The sequence below is a fragment of the Coturnix japonica genome, chromosome 8, assembly GCF_054131305.1.
Source record: "Coturnix japonica strain WE chromosome 8, WE-NBRP24, whole genome shotgun sequence".
Lineage (NCBI taxonomy): Eukaryota > Metazoa > Chordata > Aves > Galliformes > Phasianidae > Coturnix > Coturnix japonica.
Window position 1 is genome coordinate 27894744 of NC_140670.1, and position 20231 is coordinate 27914974.

Below are 20231 nucleotides of genomic sequence, written 5' to 3' on the forward strand. Positions count from 1 at the left end.
GGGACTGGAAGCTCCACACAGCACCCAGCACTTCCTTCATTATTTCCATGTTCTCGTTTCACCTTTCTACGGCTTCGTCACAAAGAACCTTCCCGGCTCCCTCCTGCCCTTCGCAGCGAGTTTGCAGCAGTCCCCGAGCCTCAGGACTCAGCGCTGGGGTCCCTGCCCGCTGCGCGCCCGTTGCGCGCCTGTTGCGCTCCCGTTGCGCTGGGACCGGGCATGGAGTGCGACGGGGACGGCTCAAACGCCGTCTGCCTCAGAAAGACAGCCGGGCGCCGGCTCAATGGGTTATTTTCCATCCGTTGTGTGAAGAGCGGTGAGCTGATGGCTCCAAAATTCAATTGAATACCTGCCCGGACCTAAGTCTAAATATTATTTTTTAAAAGAACAATATGTAATTAAAAACTAATATTTAACAACTTAAACGTCGATCCTCTAGGAAATAACAGCCTTTCTTCGCAAAACGTCCGAGATTGACTCCGCTTCCTCCTGTAAAATGAGGCCAGCTTGAACTCTCCAAAGAATCAGAGAGATCAAGTATTTCAGCGCTCAATTTACAGCTTCGGGGGATGTGGGACCCTTTCCCAGCTATCTGGGAAGGCTCGGAAATAACCCCGGCAAGGAGGAGGGTGGAGAAGGAAGGGGAATGAATTCCCGAGCACCGCGCTAACACCTGTACTGTGTCCGTAACTCAGCGTCGCTGCGGTCATCGCAAGGAGCGGGCGTCTCTCCGGCAGCGCGCAGGGAATTGCGAGTAGGAAAAAGGCGCAAGTAAACAGATAAATAAACGAACGTATCGGGTTCGCTCGTTTGCAATGAGCAACCCTGATTTGGGGCGATGCCGCCGCGATACGGGCAAGGAACGACTCCTGCGTCTCCCGAGCATCGTCGCCTGTTGATGCGCGTTCCCTGAGCTGGAAGGAGCGAACTAACTGTTGTCTCAAAATAAATATCAAATCTAATCATACCGAGTGCCCATCTGGGGCAGCATATTTCGTGTCTTTCTGCGATGTCACAACATCTCCCCAAACCCTCCGGGTTCCTCCAGCTTCTCTTCTTCCATCCCCTCTCCTGAAAGGACCGGGGCGGCCCGGCCGTGAGGAGCTCGGGGCTCTGCAGGAGGAAGGCCGAGAGGGAGACCGGGACTCACCGCCCCACCGCCGCCTGCCCCGACCCTCCCTTCTCTTCCCAATCTCGGCGTGGAGCTGCGGGCAGCGCTGCCCCACTCTCGGCTCCGGGGAACGGCGAGGCGCACTGTCGGCAGAGTCTCTCCGCTGCGGCACCGCGGGTGTGCGGAGCTGCTCTTAGACTCTCGCCGCTCCTCTCCTGCCCCTTTGTCTGCGGGGAGAGATCACCCGCGGAGCCCGGCCCGAGGCTCCCGGAGAGAGGCCAGCCCCAGCCTGGAGCTCCGCCGCCTTCCTGACCTGCGGGCAAACAAGGGCTCTTATTACCATATGATTTCTCTCTTTCTTTTTTCCCCATTTTTTTTTTCCGTTTTCTTTTTTTCTCCTTGTTTCTCTCTTTTTTTTTTTTTAAATTCTTTTTTTTTTCTTCTTTTTTGCCCTTTCCTTTTATTTATTTTCTTTCTTTTTTTTTTTTTTTTTTTTCTGTAAAAAGTGAAAAAAACAATCAGGTAGACACTTTCTGGAGCGAGCCGCTATACACTCTCTCGTTTGTCCATATGGAGAAAATTACCGCTCGACTTCAGACTTTCGTTGGATCCCGGCATCAAACAGCCCAGAGCCCGCAGCACTCGATAGAAGGGTCACTTTCGATTCCCGAGCGGCCACCGCAGCCCTTAATGCTCCGAGCCGAGGGTGCAGCTCCGGGGAAGTCCCGCTGCGATGAAGCGGTGGCCGGGGAGCTGCTTGATGCTGGCAGCCCTTTGCGTTGGGACCTCAGCCCCATGTCTGCAAATATCGCCGCTTGTCTACAGCCGGCGGATTGCTGAGGGCTCTGCCCAAGCAGAGCAACCGGGGTCCCCTCGCAGCACAGCGCTGCGCTTCTGCCTCGGCTCCCGACAGAGGCCCGACCTTTCCCTTTGTTCCTGCGGCGAAAAGAAGCGGCCCGGCCCGAGCGAGCTACAGTCCCCCGCAGGGAACGCTCAGGGGAGAGCCAGCACCTCTGGCCCGGGGATCCCCAACTTCAGCGCTGCGCCGAGGGGAAGTTTTCAGAAACTCCTCAACACGCTTTCCCTTTATTTTTTCCCCCCTCCTTCCAGGAAATCATAAAAAAAAATATACAGACTATAAAAGAAGCTTTAATTCAGAACGAGCCCAGGGATGAATGCAGTCGGTGGATGGAAGCATACAGCGCGATGTAAACTGCCCAGAAATCTGAAGGAAGTGCAGACTCAGTGTAAAGAAAATTCCCCACGTGTGCGTTGGACATATATAATGAGGGCAGAAAATGTCACCCCCGGGCTTGAAAAACCCACGGACAGCTCTGGTTTTGCTGTAGGAGCTGTGATTTGTTACATGCCGTGTAGCTTCCACAGCGCACATCGCTGCACGTTTAGGTGCTGGGCAGCGCGCATCAGCGGGGAGAGATCCTGAGAGACTAAGAGGACATTACGCGTCCCTCCCGAGACGCCACGGCCAGCAATTACGTGCTTCGAGTCCTCGAGAAAAACACGAGATTTGTAATGAAATACATATTAATGAGTATAAGTGAATGATACTTCCATGTGAGTCGCTACACTTGGGGAGCATGGAGAAATATTTGAGTTATTTCGCGTCCTTCCCTGCAGTCTCCTTCTGCCCCATATGGGATGGACGCCTCGGGGAAATTGGAGGGTCAGTGTTGGTCGGGGGTGAATCCCCCAAAATGCCCTCTGCGCTTTGCAAGCCCAAACTTCGCCAAACGACGGTGGAAGTGAACGCAAAAACGAAGCCCTCACTGAGAAAAGGAGAAGAGAAGCGGCAGAGCTCACTTTTCTCCAGGCTCGATCCATCATTGGGGTCCGCAGCTGCCCTGTGGGCTACAGAGGCCATCCCACAACTCTGGGGGGGTCCCGGGGCTCCCTCAATAGGGTCGGGAGGAGATCCCGCTGCTGCGCGGCAGTTCAGTGCATGGCACCGCGGTGCGCAAAACTCCTCCGTCCCGCAGAAAGTAGCGCCGACCTTCATAGATACCCGGCAAAAGCCGTCGTGAAATGGAACACAAACGTCCTCGGGGTCGGGCGCTTCGGGAGCGCTTCACACGGGGATCACGCCGAGAACGAAAGCTCCGTGTGAGAAACTAAAAGCACTCCGGTAGTAACAGAAAGTGCCGAAGTGACTTAGTCGAAAATAACGGTGTAATTTTCCGTTTTTCCTAAGAAACGAAGTTTTTCAATGACTATTTTTGTTTGTTTGTCTTTTCCTTTTCTTTTTTTTTTTTCCCCTCTCGTTTCAACAGTGGTAAACTCACTCGGGAGAGAAGTTGAAGGAAGTTTACACCTACGGTCCCTGCTCGGGTGGGAGCTCCGCCGGCTTCGGGCGGCCCCAAACGCTGCTGTCAGAAGGGATTTCATTGGGGAACCGGCACGAAAAGGCACTTTCCTGCCCAAATCCCAGCGCCGGATACGCACTGCTCGCTGCAGGGTAGCAGAGATGGGAAACGTGAGTTGGAGACAGGGTTTGGAGGGGGCAGAGAGGAGGGTAAGGTAGGCGCGGGGCTGCCCATGTACTACCCAGGTGCAGAGAAGGGTTGCAAGGTGAATTTCGGTTTCGGATACATCAAAAGGAATAAACATCAGGTGCAACAGTTCTCCTTGCAGGGCGCTCACACGCACAAAAAAACAAAGGTGACGTTCCCCGGGATGCTCCCAGTTCCGGCACAGGAATGATGCAGTCGGCAGGTGGGGGTGGGGGGGGGGTGGAGAGGGGATAAAAAGAAAAAAAGCGAGCGATTTTCAAAACTCTGCCCTCCTCCTGCCACGATTTTGAATGAAGTTTTGAAATAAAAGCGCAGGGCGTGATTAGGTCTCTCGGAAGCCGAAAGGTTTCGAGCCCCGCTGTGGCCGGCAGCGACCTTCCGTGGGGAGCGACGACGACCCGGGGAGCGCAAAATCTGCGCAAATCCGCGCCCCCCGGGTCGTCGTCGCTCCCCGCGGGAGGTCGATGCCGGCGGCAGGGGGCGCTGCCGCCCCGCAGATGCTCCGGGACCGGGTAACCCAGGTAGGGGCCGACCTGGAGCGGGTTCCCCCGAGGGGGAGCCCTGGGAGCGAGCTGCGCTCAGCACCCGAGAGCTGCTCCCGAGTGGTGGTGCCCCGCTGTGGTTGGATCACCTCCGCTCCGTTCCTTTCTTTGTTGTCCCCATCACGGAGGGGCTGCCCGCAGGGCTGGGGATGGCAGAGAAACTCTTACGGGGGAAATCCACCTGCTTGGCCGAACCCACCGGGCATCCCCACGGTCCATAGCCCTATTCTCCTGTACCCGGCTCTGTTGGGTTGGGAGGCCCAGGATCCCGTCTCTCAGTGTCTAAATCCCTCTGTTCCGCATTTAGGAAGCCTGAAACCGACTGGAACTGTGCGTTTCAGGCACTCCTCCAACTCCCGCAGCCCCCTTCCAGCACTTCTCCTTCCCTTTGCGGACACAGATCCCCGGGACGGGAGGGAGCGGAGACAGCCGAACGCAACCTGGAACAGAAAGTTACGTGGGGGCTGAAACTTCCCTCCCCGCCGCCCCTCAGCCGCGACAGCTCAGCCATAAACAACCGCCTTACCCCGAGGTCTCCCGCATCCAAGGCCTTCCTCGTATTTTCTTCTTGGCTCGGCTTCTCAAAGATGAGTATTACTTTGGAAATCCGAAGCCAGTGCCTCTGAGGCCAGCCATGTAATTTGACTGCGAATGTAGCGCACCCCTCCCTCCGAGAGAGGCTGCCTCCAAGAGTACGTTTGGAGCAGATCGGGGACTGCTGGGAAGGAGCCCCTGCCAGATTTCCTCCTCGCAGCCTCCAAGAGGACAGGAGAGAGCGGCCCGCGAGGCTGCGTGGGGAAAATTCAAGGGAGGAACTGAGGGGTTCGCTGAGGGCCCAGCCACACAGTGCGGGGCAACCCCCGAAAAGCCACTGTGTCAGCGGGAGAGACGTGGGGAGAGCAGAAAATACTGGGAACTCCCATCGCGGGTCGTGCTGAGTTTTGTTCCCACTGTCCGTGGCCCGTTTTGTCTTAGACAAATAAACAGAACCGCTGCTCCCCGTGTGCATTTACACATTGACGTGTGGGTGCCTATGGATGTGTAGGAGCGATGTGCGGGGCCTGGCAGCTCCCTGCAGCCGCAGCGCTGTGGGACAGCATCGAGACGGGAATTCGGCTCTGCGGATGTTTCCTGGCAGTGAAAGAGGTTTAATGCAGGGCGCGGTGCGGACGGGGATTCCCGATGTGTGTGTGTGTGTGACAGCGGGGGCTGTTTGTCACACGGATACAACCCTTGGTCCCCAACTGCTCGCCGCAGTTTTCAAAGCAGACTTGTAGTTGTCTCGGGACGTCTGGGGGAAAGAAGAAGGAAAAAAAATAGAGGGAGAGAGAGAGAAGAAGAAGGAAGTAATAGGAGAGGAAAAAAAGAAAGAAAGGAAGAAATAAAGAAAAAAGAGAAAGGGAGAAAAAGGAAAAAAAATGGGGAAAGGGGAGGAAGATTAAAAAAAAAGAAAAAAAAAAAAGGAGAGGAAAAGTGGGGAAAAAGGGGGAAAAGGAGGTGAAGTTTCCCACTTCAGACTCATTCTGTTGTCGCGGGGAAGGTAAATATGCAGATGCAGAACGCGGCTCTCTGCAGAAGTTTTATTCTTCCCAGTGATCAGAACCGGAACGCAGTCGGACCCTCACACCGAACCCCGATGTATTCGGGGCCCTTCCTGACCTCCGTAACACCGCAGCTCTGCGGGAACAACGTTACGGGAACGGGGCTCCACGATAAAGGGTCGGGAGGACCTAAGAAGTGTCATAACGGGGAGCAGAAGCTACATCGGAGCCCTGCGCTCGTGCCTGCGCGACCTGCGCCTCTCCGAGAGAAGAATCGCGCTTGTGCGCGGATCTCCGCGCTTACGGCCGAGCAAAGGCAGGTCCCCGTGTAACGAAATGCTGCACAGAGTGAACCCGTCCCGAAACAAAAGGCGAACGGACGCTGCCATCCCCGCGTGCCCAGTGTCACTTTGTCACGTCCCTTTAGCGCAGCTCCGAAGCGCTCCTCTCAAAGCCATCGGCCCAAGCGAGCGGCTCTGCGAGCGCAGAGCTCCGCTTCCTCCCCCTGTAAGGAGCGGAGACGATCCCAGCCCCGCTCAGGTCTGAGAGCGTTGGGATGCAGCGGAGTAACGGATTCTTTGTGTACAAAGCGGGGAGGAAATAGAAAACAAAGTGCAGGAATGAGGGGAAAGAGCCGGGGCTGGGTGCAGCTCCCCCCTCCCACGTTCCCGCAGCACCATTCGTTTACATCCGCAATTCTGCATCTTTCAGATAAATTACGCATCGGCGTAATAGATTTAAAGCACGCCAGATTATTTTTTTTTTTTATCATTAATTGTCAATGTGCAAAATACCTGCTGGTACTTCACTTTAGAAGAATGTAATTGGCAAAAATGGGAGGCTGATGAATAGATAATAGATCCTTAACTACCAATAAACAGTAAGCACCAGCCAAGAGTATTAGGATGTGATCATAATTATTCCGCGGTCCCAGCCAATGGGAGGAGGAGAACTCAGCCCTAAAATCAGCCCCGGACCCAAAGGTAATCGCGAAAATCCGGACAGGGCTGGAGCCGGGGATCGCTCCCCCGTCCCGCCCGGAGCTCCCCGGCCCCGCGGGATGCGGCCGCGCTTCGCTTTGTCTGCGGCCCCGCGCGGTGCGGGAGCTGCGCGGCAGCGGAAGGACACGTAGAGAAGTTGGGCGGTGGAACGCGACCGACCCGGAGCGAAGAGAGACTGGGGGGCACCGCGCAGGGACCGCGGGGCTCCGCGTTACACCCAGGTAACCCCGATGGGCCGCGAGCCACGGAGAGACGGCGGGGAGAGGGATTCGGGCTGTGTGTCCCACCCCGCGCTGCCCCCAGCGGAGATGCGGAACCCACTCTTCCCCCCCCCCACCCTCCCCCACCGTCCCGTCCCGTCCCGTCCCATCCCCTACCTCTGTCGGCGGCTGCCGGTTCTGCGCGGGGGCGGCCCGGGGCGCGGCTGCGCGGATGTGCGCGCTCCCCCCGCCCGGCGCACTCCGATCCGCGGCTCCATCCCTCCCGATGGCTCTGCCCGGCGCTTCGCCTCCCCTCTGACGCACTTTAAAGAGTCTCCCCCTTCAACCTCGAGGCGAGTAATAGCGACCAATCATCAAGCCATTTACCAGGCTTCAGAGGAAGCTGTTTATGTGATCCCAGCACTAATTAGGCTCATGAACTAACAAATCGTTTGCACAACTCGTGAAGGGGCCGATCACATCCATGGATTGTCTTTGGACTTAGGGAGGGGGGGGGTGGGGGGGTGGGGGGGCGACCGCCTTTTCCTCGCAGGAGGGAAACTTCTCCCAGCAACTTTCCGCGTGTGTGTGTGTGTGAGCGGCGCGCGTGTCTCCCTTTTGGGTACCGCCGGCTGCCGCTGCCTCCTTCCCTCCGGCCCCCGTCTATTTATGTGTGTATCTATCCCTCCTCAAGTCACTCCCCGCTGCAAACTTCCCCGGATCGCCTCCTCCCGAGCACCGCAGAACCACGCACAGATTTGCCGGGGGACGCCCGCCGCCGCCGCACCATGTTTCAGCCCGCGCCCAAGCGCTGTTTCACCATCGAGTCGCTGGTGGCCAAAGACAGCCCCTTGCCCGCGTCTCGCTCCGAGGATCCCATCCGCCCGGCGGCTCTCAGCTATGCCAATTCCAGCCCGATGAACCCTTTTCTCAACGGCTTCCACTCCACCGGCAGGGGGGTCTACTCCAACCCGGACTTGGTCTTTGCAGAGGCCGTCTCCCACCCGCCGAACCCGGCCGTGCCCGTGCACCCCGTGCCCCCTCCCCACGCCCTGGCCGCCCATCCGCTGCCCGCCTCGCACTCCACGCACCCGCTCTTCGCTTCGCAGCAAAGGGATCCTTCCACCTTCTACCCGTGGCTAATACACCGCTACCGGTATCTGGGCCACAGGTTCCAAGGTACGTGAAACTTTGCCTCGTTTCCCTACGCTTGGGGCGGTGGGGCTGAGCCGGGATCCTTCTTTGCTTCTCCCCCCGCCCGGTTCCGGCCTCGAGGAGCTGTCCGAGAGAGGGGTCCCGGCTCCGTTCTTTTCGGTTCTGCTCCCGCTTCGGTTCGTTTTCTTTTCGAGGAGGGGGCACGGCCGGCTCTGACTTCGGCAGGGTTTATTTATCACCGAAAGAATCGGGGGTTAAGCCCAGGACGGATGTTTTAATGCAAACGTACGGAGGAAGAGACGCGGAGGAGAGGGCTGGAGGGGCTGCGGGACCCCCCCATAGCCCGTCCCTGGCCCAGGGAGAGGAGAAGGGAAACCCACAGCCCGGCACAGGGGCGGCCTGAGAAGATGGGGCTGCGGAGAGACGCGCAGCGGGGGGCGCCCGGAGCTGCCCGATGGAGATCAACCTCCGCGGGGAAAGAACCAAATCTATGGCGCACTATGAATAAAGCCCCCTGGCTTTAACCCTTTGCAAATGGCAAAACCTTCTGCCGGGGGTGAGCCGGTTTCTCCCGAAGCAGGTCCGGTTCTGCTTCTTAGTTTCGTAAAACAATAAAACTGAAAATATAAATAAATCAGGCTCCACTCGGAGGACCTCATCTAGATACATATTTTTTAGATTTTTTCTTATTATATTTTTTTTCCCCCGGTATTTTCCTTTATTATTCCCGAACGAAACCCACCCACCTGCGGGTCTCCTCTCCCGGCTGCCCCGAGCGCGGAATAGGGGGGGAGCGGAGCCGCTCCTCGCTTGCGGAGAGCGGCCATCGCCTCCCGCAACGAAATGAGGGGTTTCGCTCACCGGATTGTTTGTCGCAATCATCCCACGATTGGTACAGAGCTGCGGATGAAAGGCGGAAATGCGCCGGTGTTGAGCCCCAGCCTGCTCCCAGCACACCCTCCTCCCGCAACGATTCTTAATGCGTTTATGGAGGGGGACTCTCGGTGCCTTTCTCGCCTCGCTGGGAGAGATCCGAGCTGCGGCAAGGACCGAACCGGGCAGGGAGGGGGGGGGGGGGGGTGGGTAGAGAAATCCGCAAGACGAACTCCGGCCCCACAGCAGGCCGACCCCACCGCTTGTTTCTCGAAGTTTCTGTCCCTACCGGACCGGGCACCGGGGGCCACCGGGAGGCAGCGAGGGGGAGCGGGGCGGGCGGCGGGGAGGCCCATTGCCGGCTCCGGGGGCGGCGGAGCGCAGCGGGGCGGTGGGGATCGGCCGCGGCCGCACGGAACCTCTGTAGGAAAGAAATCCGTATAGAAACACGGAGCGATGTGAGGGGAGAAGGGAGCTGCGGGACGGGGCCTCACACAGCACAGCCCGGCTCTGCCCGATCCTTCATTATTATTATTATTGCTATTATTATTAGTGCTGTCCGGGTTGTGAATACCATTCTATTTTCTCTCATTTCTCTCCTCCCCCCTTAGTACTCCTTCCATACACTTATCGAAATAGTATTTTTTAAAGTCCCTTTCTGAAAACCAAAATAAAATAGGGAGAGGGAGAAAGGGAAGGGAGAGCTTTGCGGCTGTAATGGTGGGAAGAACAATTCTCGCTCTAAGAACTCCTCTCGGGTTCGCCCTGCTAACCTCTGTCCCACTGCCCAGGGAACGAGACCAGCCCGGAGAGCTTCCTCCTGCACAACGCGCTGGCCAGGAAACCCAAACGGATCCGTACAGCTTTCTCCCCGTCCCAATTACTGAGACTGGAACATGCCTTTGAGAAGAACCATTATGTGGTGGGAGCGGAGAGAAAGCAGCTGGCACACAGCCTCAGCCTCACGGAAACTCAGGTAAGCTGGGAGGAGATGGCTGCGGCCGGGATGGAGAGAAGGCACCGTGGGGCACCTCGGGAACGGCCCCGGCCCAGACCAGGACGGGTCCCCGTGCTGGGTTCGGGCCCTGCCGAGCTGTTCCGAGAGGGGGGTGGGGGTGAAGGAGGGGGCGAGGTGTTTCTCTGCCCCGTGTTACAAATCCTCTCCTGGCTTGGTTTGGTTTGGTTTGGTTTGGTTCTGCGCGGCTGGCGTGACCCTTACGAATATTCGCGTGTAAGGGTCAAAACCCGGGAAACAAATACGGAAGGGGAGGAAAAAAAATGGAAAAACCCCAACAACCTCAAGTTTGGATATGAGGGCAGAAAGGCAGCGTGTGGTGGTGATGGTGCAGGACGGGGTGTCACTCATTCCCAACCCTGTGTCCGTCGCAGAGGCGAAAGGACGGACCGGATCGGGAGGGCACGAAACTTCAAAATAAAGGCAGAGAAATTATTAATGGCGAGGAATCCCCCTCCCTCCCTCCTCCCCCCGTTGCTGGCTGTGGTCCAGAGCCGCATCGGAGCCCGTTTCGCTCCCCGGCGCGGTGCTCGTGGCCCGGCCGCGAGGTTCGGAGCGCACCGAGACGCGGCTCCGCGGAGCTCCGTACCCCGACGGCGCGGCTCCGTGCGGGGTTCCGCCCCCCAGCACAGCGCCCGGCCGTGGGGTGATGGTGCCGATGGTGTTGCGGTGGTGTCGGGCCTTTGTTTTGCTCCTTTCCAACGGAGTCGTAGGGAGCGCGTTCCAGATGGGGATTGTCTTTGCCATACAGTATGTGGCACTGTACTTAAAAAAAACCATACAGCCGCAGCCTAGTTCAAAGTTCCCAGTAAACAGAGCGTTCTCTGGGCGGATTAAGTTGTAACACTTTTTTTTTCTTCCTTTCCCCCCCTTTTTTTTCCTTTTTTTTTTTTTTCTTTCTTTCTTTTTTTTCTTTCTCTCTCTCTCTCTCTTTTTTTTTAAAACTCCTTTTCGTGGGGGAAGCAATAAAGAGGTTGGAGCTTTTGTTTTAAAATGTCTCCCTAACAAAACAATAAAAAGGGATCGCCACTTTCATGAGGTTCTCCGAACAAGGGACCGGTCACGGGCTTATTTCCACTGGAAAGCTGTATTTAAGGTGGTCTTTGTGCTGCTTGATTCCGAAGCTGGTCGGGGTCTTTTGTCCGGATGTCAAACCCCCAGTCCCCTACAAATGAGCTCCCTTTTGGGAGATCAGCGTGCAGAAATGAACCGTCCTCCCCTTCAATTAGCAAACTAAAAGCAAATTAAACTCACCCCTTGTTCCCCGCTCAGCTTTTTGATGGGAGACTTTTGGAGAATATGAAAATGCAGTAGAGATGTGTGTCCGGCCAGGCAGCGCTCTGTTCTGAAGAGGCAGCGAAGCGGGTTAAACCAGCTTATTAAAATGCTCCCGTTCCCTTTCCCCCCTCGCTGGGGCCTTTATCAGGCACTTTCAGACAGAACCAGAGTTTAAACTGCTTTAAAAAAAAAAAAATGTTTACCTTTGGCCGCTACAAGGAGTGTGGCCAGCCCTGGAGATAGCCCCAGATCAATACTATCTGTAATTAAAGCGCCGGAGTCAGCTGCCGGATGGTTAAGTCAGATTTATTCGGCGCTGAACAAATCCGGAGGGGTATTTATGGCCGCACTTCCAGCTCTGTCCCTAATGCGATCGCTCCTGGACGGCACATCCCGAGGAGACGCTCGGGGCAGCGCAGGACGTTTTTAATTTAGGCACTTTTTGGCTGGTTTATTTCTTTCGTTTTAATCGCTTGTCCTAAAGGAAAAGATCTCTCGGTCGCAATCCCGTTACGGCCGAGGCTCTCGCAGCGCTCCGTGCGCGTCAGTCCCGGTGCGGCCGTGCTGAGCCGAGCCGTGCTATACCGAGCCGTGCCGAGCTGTACTGCGCCGTGCAGTGCCATACCGAGCAGAGCCGTGCCGAGCCGTAGCAGCCCCTGGATCCCTCTCCATATGCTCCGGGACACATCGGCGGGTGGGGTCCCGAGAGCTGCCCGGACGGCTGGAAGCCGGCAATGCGCGGGTCCTGCGCCCGTCCTGGGCGTGCGTTCAAAATTCGGGCAACTGCAGCGGGTGTTCCCGCTGCCTCCCGGCTCTGTGCTGCGCTCCCACTGCTGTCTTGCGCGGCTGAGCGGGCACATGCAGAGGGGGTACGTGGAGAGGCACGGCTCTCTATAGGTTTCCCTATAGGTGTCCCTATGGGAGTCCCTGTAGATACTCCTGTTGATGTCGGTGTGGATGACCCTATGAGCGTCCCCGTAGGTGTCAATATAGATGTCCCTATGAATGTCCCAATAGATGTCCCAGTAGGTGTCGGTATGGATGACCCTATGGGTGTCCCTGTAGATATCCCCTATGGGTGTCCCTATAGATGTCCCTATGGGTTCACCCTGTATGAACGTCCCATGGATGTCCCTATGCGTGTCCCTATGGGTATTCCTATAGATGCCCTTCTGGATGTCCCTATGGACGTCCCTGTCGGTGCCCCTATGGGTGTCCACATAGGTGTCCCTGTATGCTCGGGACCGCCGGCCAAAGGCCCCGCAGGTGCCCATCCCTTCTGCAGTACTCGTGCAGGACTGTGCACTAACACCCGGTGTCTTCCCCACGCAGGTAAAAGTATGGTTTCAGAACAGAAGGACAAAGTTCAAGCGGCAAAAGTTGGAAGAGGAAGGTTCGGACTCACAACAGAAGAAAAAAGGGACTCATCACATTAACCGGTGGAGAATCGCCACCAAACAAGCCAGTCCAGAAGAAATCGACGTCACGTCGGACGATTAAAAACTGGCACTTTGGGACTTTTCAAGCCAGCCAACGCATCGAGAGAAAGTGTTAAAAGCTCCCGCACCCCGGCGTGGCGGTGCGGGGAAGGGACAAGGAGAGCTTCATCCAAACGCGATTCCCGTCTGGAGGGCGGCGGCGAGCGGCGGGGGCAGAGCGCGAGGTGCGGAGCGCGGCGCTGTCGGTGCGGCCCTGGCACGGGGATCTGCCGGGCAGAGCCCAGCGCCGGGACGTGGAACTGACTGACTGACTGACTGACTGACAGGTATTCCGTTTCTCGCAGTCCACTTTTAAAAAACATAACGTCAAAAAAAAAAAAAAAAAAAAAAAAAAAGGATTTTTTTTCCCCCAAAAATAATTAAATAATTAAAAAAAAATCTTAAAAAAAAAATCTTAAAAAGAAAAAAAAATATTCGAAGAAAAAATGATCACCTTACGGGACGTTTTGCACTTCACAGTTTCCTTTTTTCCGTCTTATATATAAAAAGAAACGTTTCCATAAGCAGCCAACCCCCCCCCACACCTGTTTCAGAAACTTGAATTGCATGTATAAAGCCGTGTGGGCAAAAAAAAGAAAGAAAAAAAAGAAAAAAAAAAAAAAGGGAAAAAAATTACCCCTAAATTACTTAAGGACAGAAAGGAACGGTAATTTTTTTCCCCTTCTAAGACAGGTTCTGTGTGCTTTTTTAATTTTATTTTAACGAGAAATGTGCAGTCTGTAAACATTTTATGATAACTTCTGGCGTCAAAGTGTTCGTGAAGGTGAATGGAGTAGCGGTACCCGGGCGTAGTGATCCCCGACGGACGGACGGGGGGATGGGGGGCGGGGGGGCGGGGAGCGGGCGGGGGGGGTGGGGGGGTGCAGGGAACGGTCGGAAATTTGCTGCCAAAAAAAAGAAAGAAAAAAAATCAAATTATCCCCCTCCCCCCCCTCCCCCCTCCCAGCTCTGTCCCCAGTGCGAAACCGATTGATTGCTTGATTATATTTGAACGCAAATAACGCGCAAACCCGGCGACCAGGTTTGGCGGTGGGGAGAATCCAGAGATAAAGGACTGAAAATCGCGGATTGAGGGTTTTTTTTGGTTTTGTTTTGTTTTGTTTTGTTTTTTCTCCTAATGGCCATTTTCATTGGGGCAATTTTCAAGCACTGACCTTATAATATTCCGAGATCATAGAGCTACTCAAAAAAACAAAAGGAAAAAAAAAAAAAAAAAAGAAAAAAAAAAAGGAAAAAAAAAAAGTGACAAATGTTTCCTTCATGTCTTCTATACCAGAATGTAAATATTTTTGTGTTTGTGTTTAATTTGTTAGAATTCTAACACTCTATATACTTCCAAGAAGTATGTCATTGTCAATATTTTGTCAATAAAGATTTATCAATATGCCCTAACACTTCAAGCCCTCTATTTTCCCCCCTCCGCACACCTCTCGTTTTTCCCCCTCCTCTCGATCCGTGCGCTCTGATCCGCGCTCCGGTGCCCGCGCAGCGCATTCCTGCGGCCGTGCGCGCATTTCCTTCACCAACCCACACGCTTGGAAACATCCCTCTCCAACCGAGCCGCACAGCGCTGCTCGCTGTAAATAAATACCTCGTGAGAGAAAGAGAGAAAGAAAGAAAAAAGACACAAAACCAAATCCAGCCCCTTCCCCGGGCACAACCTGGTGGGAGGGTTGCGCGGGTCGCTGCGCGCTCTGCAGAACGCAAAGGTTCCTTGGCAGAACTACGGATTTGAGCGTGCGGCGATGATTTTTATATTATTATTTGTCGTGTTTTCCCTCTCGCCCACCCCCTTTCCACCTTTCCCCCCCCTCTTTTTTTCTAATATATATATATTTTTGGACCGATCGCTGCGCAAAAACTCTGCAGTAAAAAACAACCCTAAAAAAGAAATAAGAAGTTGCTCGGGGTCCTTGAGGAAACGAGCCGGTTTTCTGGGGGTACACAGTTGTTTTTTCATGCTTCATTTGCTCCTTAGCCTGATAGACTGCATTAATCAGTTTTATTTCCATTGATAGAGAAACCTCGTCTGCTCTGTTCGAGCTACAAAGAATCCTGCGAGCTTTTGTGAAAGTGCAAATCAGTTTAGGCAATTATCATACCAGGAATATGAAGGGGAAAGAGGAGGCATTGCCCAGTGGTCTCCTTTAATCTCTTAATCCGTGGATCCAGGGGGGCTGGTTGGACATAATTTAGGACAATCTGACTACCCTTTACACTGTGATAAGGCGAAGTTACAATGCATCGCGAAAATACGAGCTTTGTTCAACGCCCTGCCTTGAAAAGTTGAGATTAGGCATTCTGCGCAAGTGGTGGCGGCTCCGGCGGGTGCTATGTAAATTATTATTATTATTTATATATATATATATATAAAATCCGATTTGATTTGATTTTGGCTGCGTTATGGGATGCCGGTGACTTTGCGTTCGACGGAGGCCCAGGCGGGGTCGGGCCGCGTGTCGCAATGCGGTCCCTCCGTCCCGAGCCGCTCTCCCGGCTCCGCAGTGCCCAGCCCCGAGGCGGAGCCCTCCGCGCATCGCTGCGCGGCTCCACCTGAACTCGAGCTCTCTCCAAACCCACGCGGACGTTCCTGAGGCCGAACAGCTCGTTGGGGCCTTTCGGGATATTGTTTCCCATCTTGATAAAAGGCTTATTTCTGCGGGAGCCCTATATTTCCCCCCCCCACCCCCCCCCCTCTGTCCACCCCACCCCCCTCTTTTCTTTTTTTTCTTTTTTTTTTCTTTTTTTCTTTTTCTTTTTTTTCCCTTTCCAAACCGCGAGGAAAGAAGAGGGAGAGAGGGGGGAAAAAATTAAGCGTCCTATGTAGCGTAACAGCAATAAAATCTTCAGAGAATGCCATTAGCTTTGAAAAAAAAAACCCTAAAAGCTTTATTACAAACCGAGCTTTGAAAATAGGGGGGATTAGGAGTCTGAAAGGGTCCCACAATGGTTAGAAGAAAAGGTTTCATGCTAATGAGGTTAATGCCCTTTGTATCTCAGGACTCCACAACTTCATTACTCCCTATCTCCGGCTGCACCAAGCGGCTCAGAACACTGCAATCCACTCCAGCTCTCCCCTGCCTTGCCTAGAGAAGGATTTGATAGCAGCTCTGTTCAAACTAGATAATTATATCTTTTCAAGTCGGAATTAAGATAAAGAAAGTGAAGCAAAGGCGGCTAGCCTTGATCCACTGCAAACAAATTTGGCGCACTTTCGAGTCTCTCTCCCCCTGCCTCAATAGGCAGGACAGGCAGCTTATTAGACCCTCATTTGCTTTATTAATTCATCTATTTAAAGTGGCAGGATTAAAGAGAGGGAGAGAGAGGGAGAGTCTAATGTGGGACAGTGGATGCCAGGCAACGTGGAAATATAAATATTGGCGAGATGCTATCCGAGCGGGCGGTTAAAAATACATTTTCTATTAAATAACTGGGAGGGGTGGGGGAGGGAAGGTAGATTTCTGGTGGCGAATTACAGAGCACGGCGGATTTTTGCTGCTCGTTCGAATGAGATATCGGTGCCTGCCCGCAGGCGGTGCCCCGACGGCCGCAGTCTTCGGTCTCTATAGTGGGGGATGCGGGAGTCCTCGGCCCGCACCTTCCGTAGCGCTGCTGGGTGAGGGAGTGCGGAGCGGCGCCGAGGATTTCCCCGCTGTCCCCCCTCTCCCTTATGGCTGGAGGCTGCGCTGCCCCTCACCTCTCCTCCTCTCCATCCGACCTTGCCCCAAATGTGGCACCGCAATACACGGGGCTCCCATCACTGCCCCCCTCTCCCCCCCCCGCCCCGGTCCGCTTCCCTCAGTGCTGCCGTCGTACTGCTACAATAGCGCCGAACCGGAGTTCGTCGTTGTCTGGCTTTACTCCGCACCCAGGTTCTGCCCCCACCCTCTACCTCCCCCTGTTTTGGCCTTTTAACCCTTTCCCTTTGAACACAGCCCGCGGCTCTCGGCCTCCCCCGGCCGTGGGCTGTTGGGGTCGCTTCCCCCCCCCGGTGTCCCTGTCCCCGTTTGGAGTCCCTACTTTGTTGTGTTGCGGAACGGTGTTTGTTTTTCCCTCTTCCCTCTGATGGATCTCGCCGTTACTTCGGAGGGCCCGTCGGAAATTAGCTGTTGCCCTTAATTAGCGAGCCTGGCCCGTAGGAAATAGGCACAGCCGGGGCAGCTCTGAGCGGACCTCTCATGATAGCTCTCCCACTGCCCCATCCAAGGGCGCTGCTGTAACCCCGCACAGGGCCCCGCTGCGCGGTGCGGAGGGAGTTTGGAGAACCTCCTGACCCCGAGCCGCGGCCCCTCTCCTGCTGGGACAGCATTAACCGGGAGGACCTCGCTAGAAATCCAAAGGGCCGTTCTTCCCCTCCCCTCTCCCTCCTTTAATCACCCTTTGCAATTAGCGCCTGTTGCGGGATCCCCGCACCCAGCGCTCCCCCAGCGGTTCGGTCCGTCCGTCCGTCCGCCCCCCGGGGGGGCAGCCGAGGCCGTGCGGGGTTCGGGCGCTGCGGGAGCGGCTTTATAGCGGCGCTGGGCACGGAGCGGCCCGGCCTGACGTCAGGAGAACCCGATCCGGCCCGCTCCGCTCCTGCGTCTGAAACTGATCCTTGAAATGAGAGAACAGACTCTACACAATTCCCATGGCCTTGACATAAGGTACAGCGATAAATATACACCACTAATGAGCAATTACCATATAATCACCTTCCAATTAGCTCGCATAATGATGAATTAAACATTCTAGCCTGCTGGATTAGGTTTCTTACTTTGTATATTATTTACGATGGCTAGCTTCTGCTGAGCACCAAATATCGAATGAGATAAGGAATTTCTGTTGGGATAATTACACATTCAGCTCACGCCCGGAGTTTTTGTCACCCGCTAAGGAAAGTGCGTTGGAAGGTGGTGTCCATCCTTTTCTGTCCCTCCTTTTTGATGTCCTAAAACAAAACCCGCTCTTTTCCACCGATGCTCGGCTCGGTGCCCTCCGCGTTAATCCCTTTCCTTTCCCCAGGGCCGCACCGACGGATGATGGACCGAGGCTGTCCCCGGGACGCCGAAATAATGAGGGATGGCTCCGGTGTAGATGGTCGGGACGCACACGGGCTCTCGGGGAAGCGGTCCGCACTATCACATCATTTTAGGAGGTGGGAGGGGACACCACCGCAGGTAGAAAGGCTCTGGTCTCACTGCTGTGGGGATCCCTCCTCTATGCTCCACGCTCTGTCCGATGTCTGTGCCACCCTGAGGCGGGGGCACCCAAAACAATGGGTCTGCGGGGAGAGGATGGGTTCTGCCGCCGGGGAGCGGCTTTGGGAGCGGGGAGGTTCTACAGCGGGGCGAGAGGAGCAAGAGGGATCCCGAAGGTGGAGGGAAAGGTGGAGGGCTGACGGCAGAGGTCCGGAGCTCGGCGTGCTTTGGAAAGGGGATGGGGGGCTGCAAGGCGGAATCCGACTCAAGCGCTGTTAAGCAGGACCCTTGGTGTTGTCTTCATGGCTGAGTAAATCAATCCCCATTTACAGCCTGGCCACGCACCGGCAGCGCGATGAGGAGCGCCGGTCTCTGCCTTCAGCACATCTCCAACACCCCTACGGCACCTGCGAGAAATCCGCCCGGGACCCCACGGGGAGGATGCGGTCGATGTCAGCCACACTGGAAACGCCTTTGTCAGAACGGGTATCAGCAGGGGCTCCGTCAGCCTCGGGCAGCCCCGGAGCTCGGATTCACCCATTATATTATTATTATCATGATCATTATTATTATTGTATCGGGAGGGTATGAATAGCTCTGTTGAAAATAATAATAATAATAACAATAAAAAAGCCAAACTAAACAACCAAACCACACAGGAAGGATCCCAAACAATTTCAGCCCCCGAGTGAATGCTGACTTAATGTGTACCGGGGAAGCAGCCCTGAACACACTGTGTAGATAAGATGTAACTCCGCTGTCACGTCCCGAGGGTCGGGAAGGGGCCGCTCCGATCCTCACCGAGGTGAGGAGTGACCGAATTCCCTTTTTTTTTGTGGGTTCTGTCAATCGCCGTGTCAGTAACGGAACGACCTGGTAATGGCTGCGCTGTGAGGCTCTCCGCATAGGGCCGGGCAGCGGGTACAGCCACGGTTGTTTTATCTTTTGATAAAGGCGCTATCAGGGAAGAAAGTGCATTCCTGTGGGTTGCGAGAGTGAGAGATTCCCAGATAACCCTCCCGTGATCTCATTTGTAACCCACCCGATCACGGCTATTTTATTTGGCAACGTGAGCTCGGTATGAGATGCTTTGGGATGAGATGCGATGGCGTGGGAGATGATGGGATACTGGGACACAAACAGTGATGCTCGGAGCCTTTGGCGAGGCGCTCCCTCCTGTGTCAGCCCCTGGTCCCGGTGAGTGCCTGCCAGGAGTTGCCACAACGCACTTCTCGGGGTTACAAAAAAAGAGAACGAAAAGAGGAAGAAGGGGCTTGGAAAGGTTGTTCAGGCAAAACGTGAAAGGCTCTTTTCATAAGAACAATGTTATGGCGTTTTACTTCTCGAGGAGTGAGGAGTAATGTCAGATCTGGGCTGCAGCACTGAGATCCGTAAGAAAGAGAGAGAAATGGAAATGAAGACAGAAAGAGAGCAGAAGAAGAGAGAAAAGAGATAGAAGAAATGTGTGAAAAGGGGGTAAAGAGAAACAGAAGAAAGAAAGGGAGGGAAAGAGAAAGAAATAGAAGACAGAGAAGAATGAAACAGGAAAAAAAAGTGAGGAAGAAAGGAAGAAATAAAAGGAAAGAAAAAGAAGCAGAGGAAGTGAAAGGAAATGCCACGTGTGAAAGGAAAGCACAGGGTTGCAGCGTGGAAATTAATGAAGATGTCACACAGCCGTTGTCACACGAGTATGGGGAAGGGTCGCGAGTTCAGCACGGGCCGGCTGGGAAATTCACGCCGATTTGCCTTTGGGAGAGTCAAGGGCTTTCGGAAATCCGCTTTCTTCCCACCATTGTGGCAATGTCCCCAAAGGTTGTGTTCGGTTTTCTTTTCTTATCGATTTTCTCCCTTAAATACACGAGGTTCCGAGGACTCCTCTGGGAGCACCGGGGTGTCCCCGTGCGCAGGAGCCCCTCCGCCTCCGCAGGAACGGCTCAGCCCCGCGCGATCCGCAGCTCAGTCCGTCGGTGAGCAGAGCCGGAGCGGAGCTGGGGATGAGGTTCTTAGTGGTGGTTTCTTTCCACCTTGGGCGTGGGGCAAATCCGGAGCCGAGGGGCCACCGACCCCGGCGATCCTCGCAGCCCCTTTCGGGAGCCGCCTCCGCGGGTCGGGACGAGAAAGATACGGGGCCGCTCCTTTTCGGGTACGGGGATAACATTTAGGCGGCTCCCGGTTGGAACAGGAGAGCGAGGCGACGCCAACACAGGTTTAATTAAGCAAGGCTCTTGTACCTTCGGGGGGATTGCATCAGTTAACATGAAATATTCATACGGGAGCTCTCCCGAGCCGCTCCGTTTAATCATCTCTGCCG

The 20231-nt window shown here is 54.9% G+C and overlaps 1 protein-coding gene and 2 long non-coding RNA genes across 16 annotated transcripts in view; 2 read left to right on the top strand and 1 right to left on the bottom strand.

Moving 5' to 3' along the window:
• LOC107316206 (uncharacterized) overlaps positions 1-12149 on the bottom strand; it is a 67870-nt gene extending 55721 nt beyond the window's left edge. For 4 of the 12 annotated variants that reach the window (XR_014948946.1, XR_014948947.1, XR_014948943.1 and 1 more), the window contains exons 1-2: positions 11221-12138; positions 7101-10731 (exon numbers count right to left, since the gene is read on the bottom strand). This is a non-coding gene — a long non-coding RNA (uncharacterized LOC107316206). Of the gene's footprint in view, positions 1-4707; positions 6299-7100; positions 10732-11220 lie in introns of all 12 variants that reach the window. The other 8 variants (XR_014948951.1, XR_014948948.1, XR_014948949.1 and 5 more) reach the window with 7 other exon arrangements.
• EMX2 (empty spiracles homeobox 2) lies at positions 6712-14135 on the top strand. Of its 2 annotated transcripts, XM_015867460.3 has the most exons (4): positions 6712-6944; positions 7618-8102; positions 9743-9927; positions 12577-14135. In XM_015867460.3, exons 2-4 carry the CDS (start codon positions 7712-7714, stop codon positions 12742-12744), a joined length of 744 nt encoding a protein of 247 aa, XP_015722946.1. In that variant the 5' UTR covers positions 6712-6944; positions 7618-7711; the 3' UTR covers positions 12745-14135. The 2 variants fall into 2 exon arrangements, with proteins under 2 accessions (XP_015722946.1, XP_085411435.1); XM_085555309.1 differs by lacking the exons at positions 6712-6944; positions 7618-8102 and adding an exon at positions 8922-9387 and having other exon boundaries at positions 9740-9927.
• Positions 14136-16579: 2444 nt separating this feature from the next.
• On the top strand, positions 16580-18582 carry LOC146760004 (uncharacterized). Of its 2 annotated transcripts, none has more exons than XR_014948957.1 (3): positions 16580-17386; positions 17745-17877; positions 18253-18523. It is a non-coding gene; the product is annotated as an uncharacterized LOC146760004 (long non-coding RNA). The 2 variants fall into 2 exon arrangements; XR_014948959.1 differs by having other exon boundaries at positions 16665-17386; positions 17745-17850; positions 18253-18582.
• Positions 18583-20231: the final 1649 nt, after the last annotated feature.

Bases quoted from the DNA above. Each gene is read 5' to 3' on its own strand.
- EMX2 (XM_085555309.1), top strand. From the start codon at position 8,922: ATGAGGGGTTTCGCTCACCGGATTGTTTGTCGCAATCATCCCACGATT. The intron at 9,388-9,739 runs CCGTATAGAAAC...TGTCCCACTGCC, and splicing joins AACCTCTGTAGGAAAGAAAT to CAGGGAACGAGACCAGCCCG. The intron at 9,928-12,576 runs GTAAGCTGGGAG...TTCCCCACGCAG, and splicing joins TCAGCCTCACGGAAACTCAG to GTAAAAGTATGGTTTCAGAA.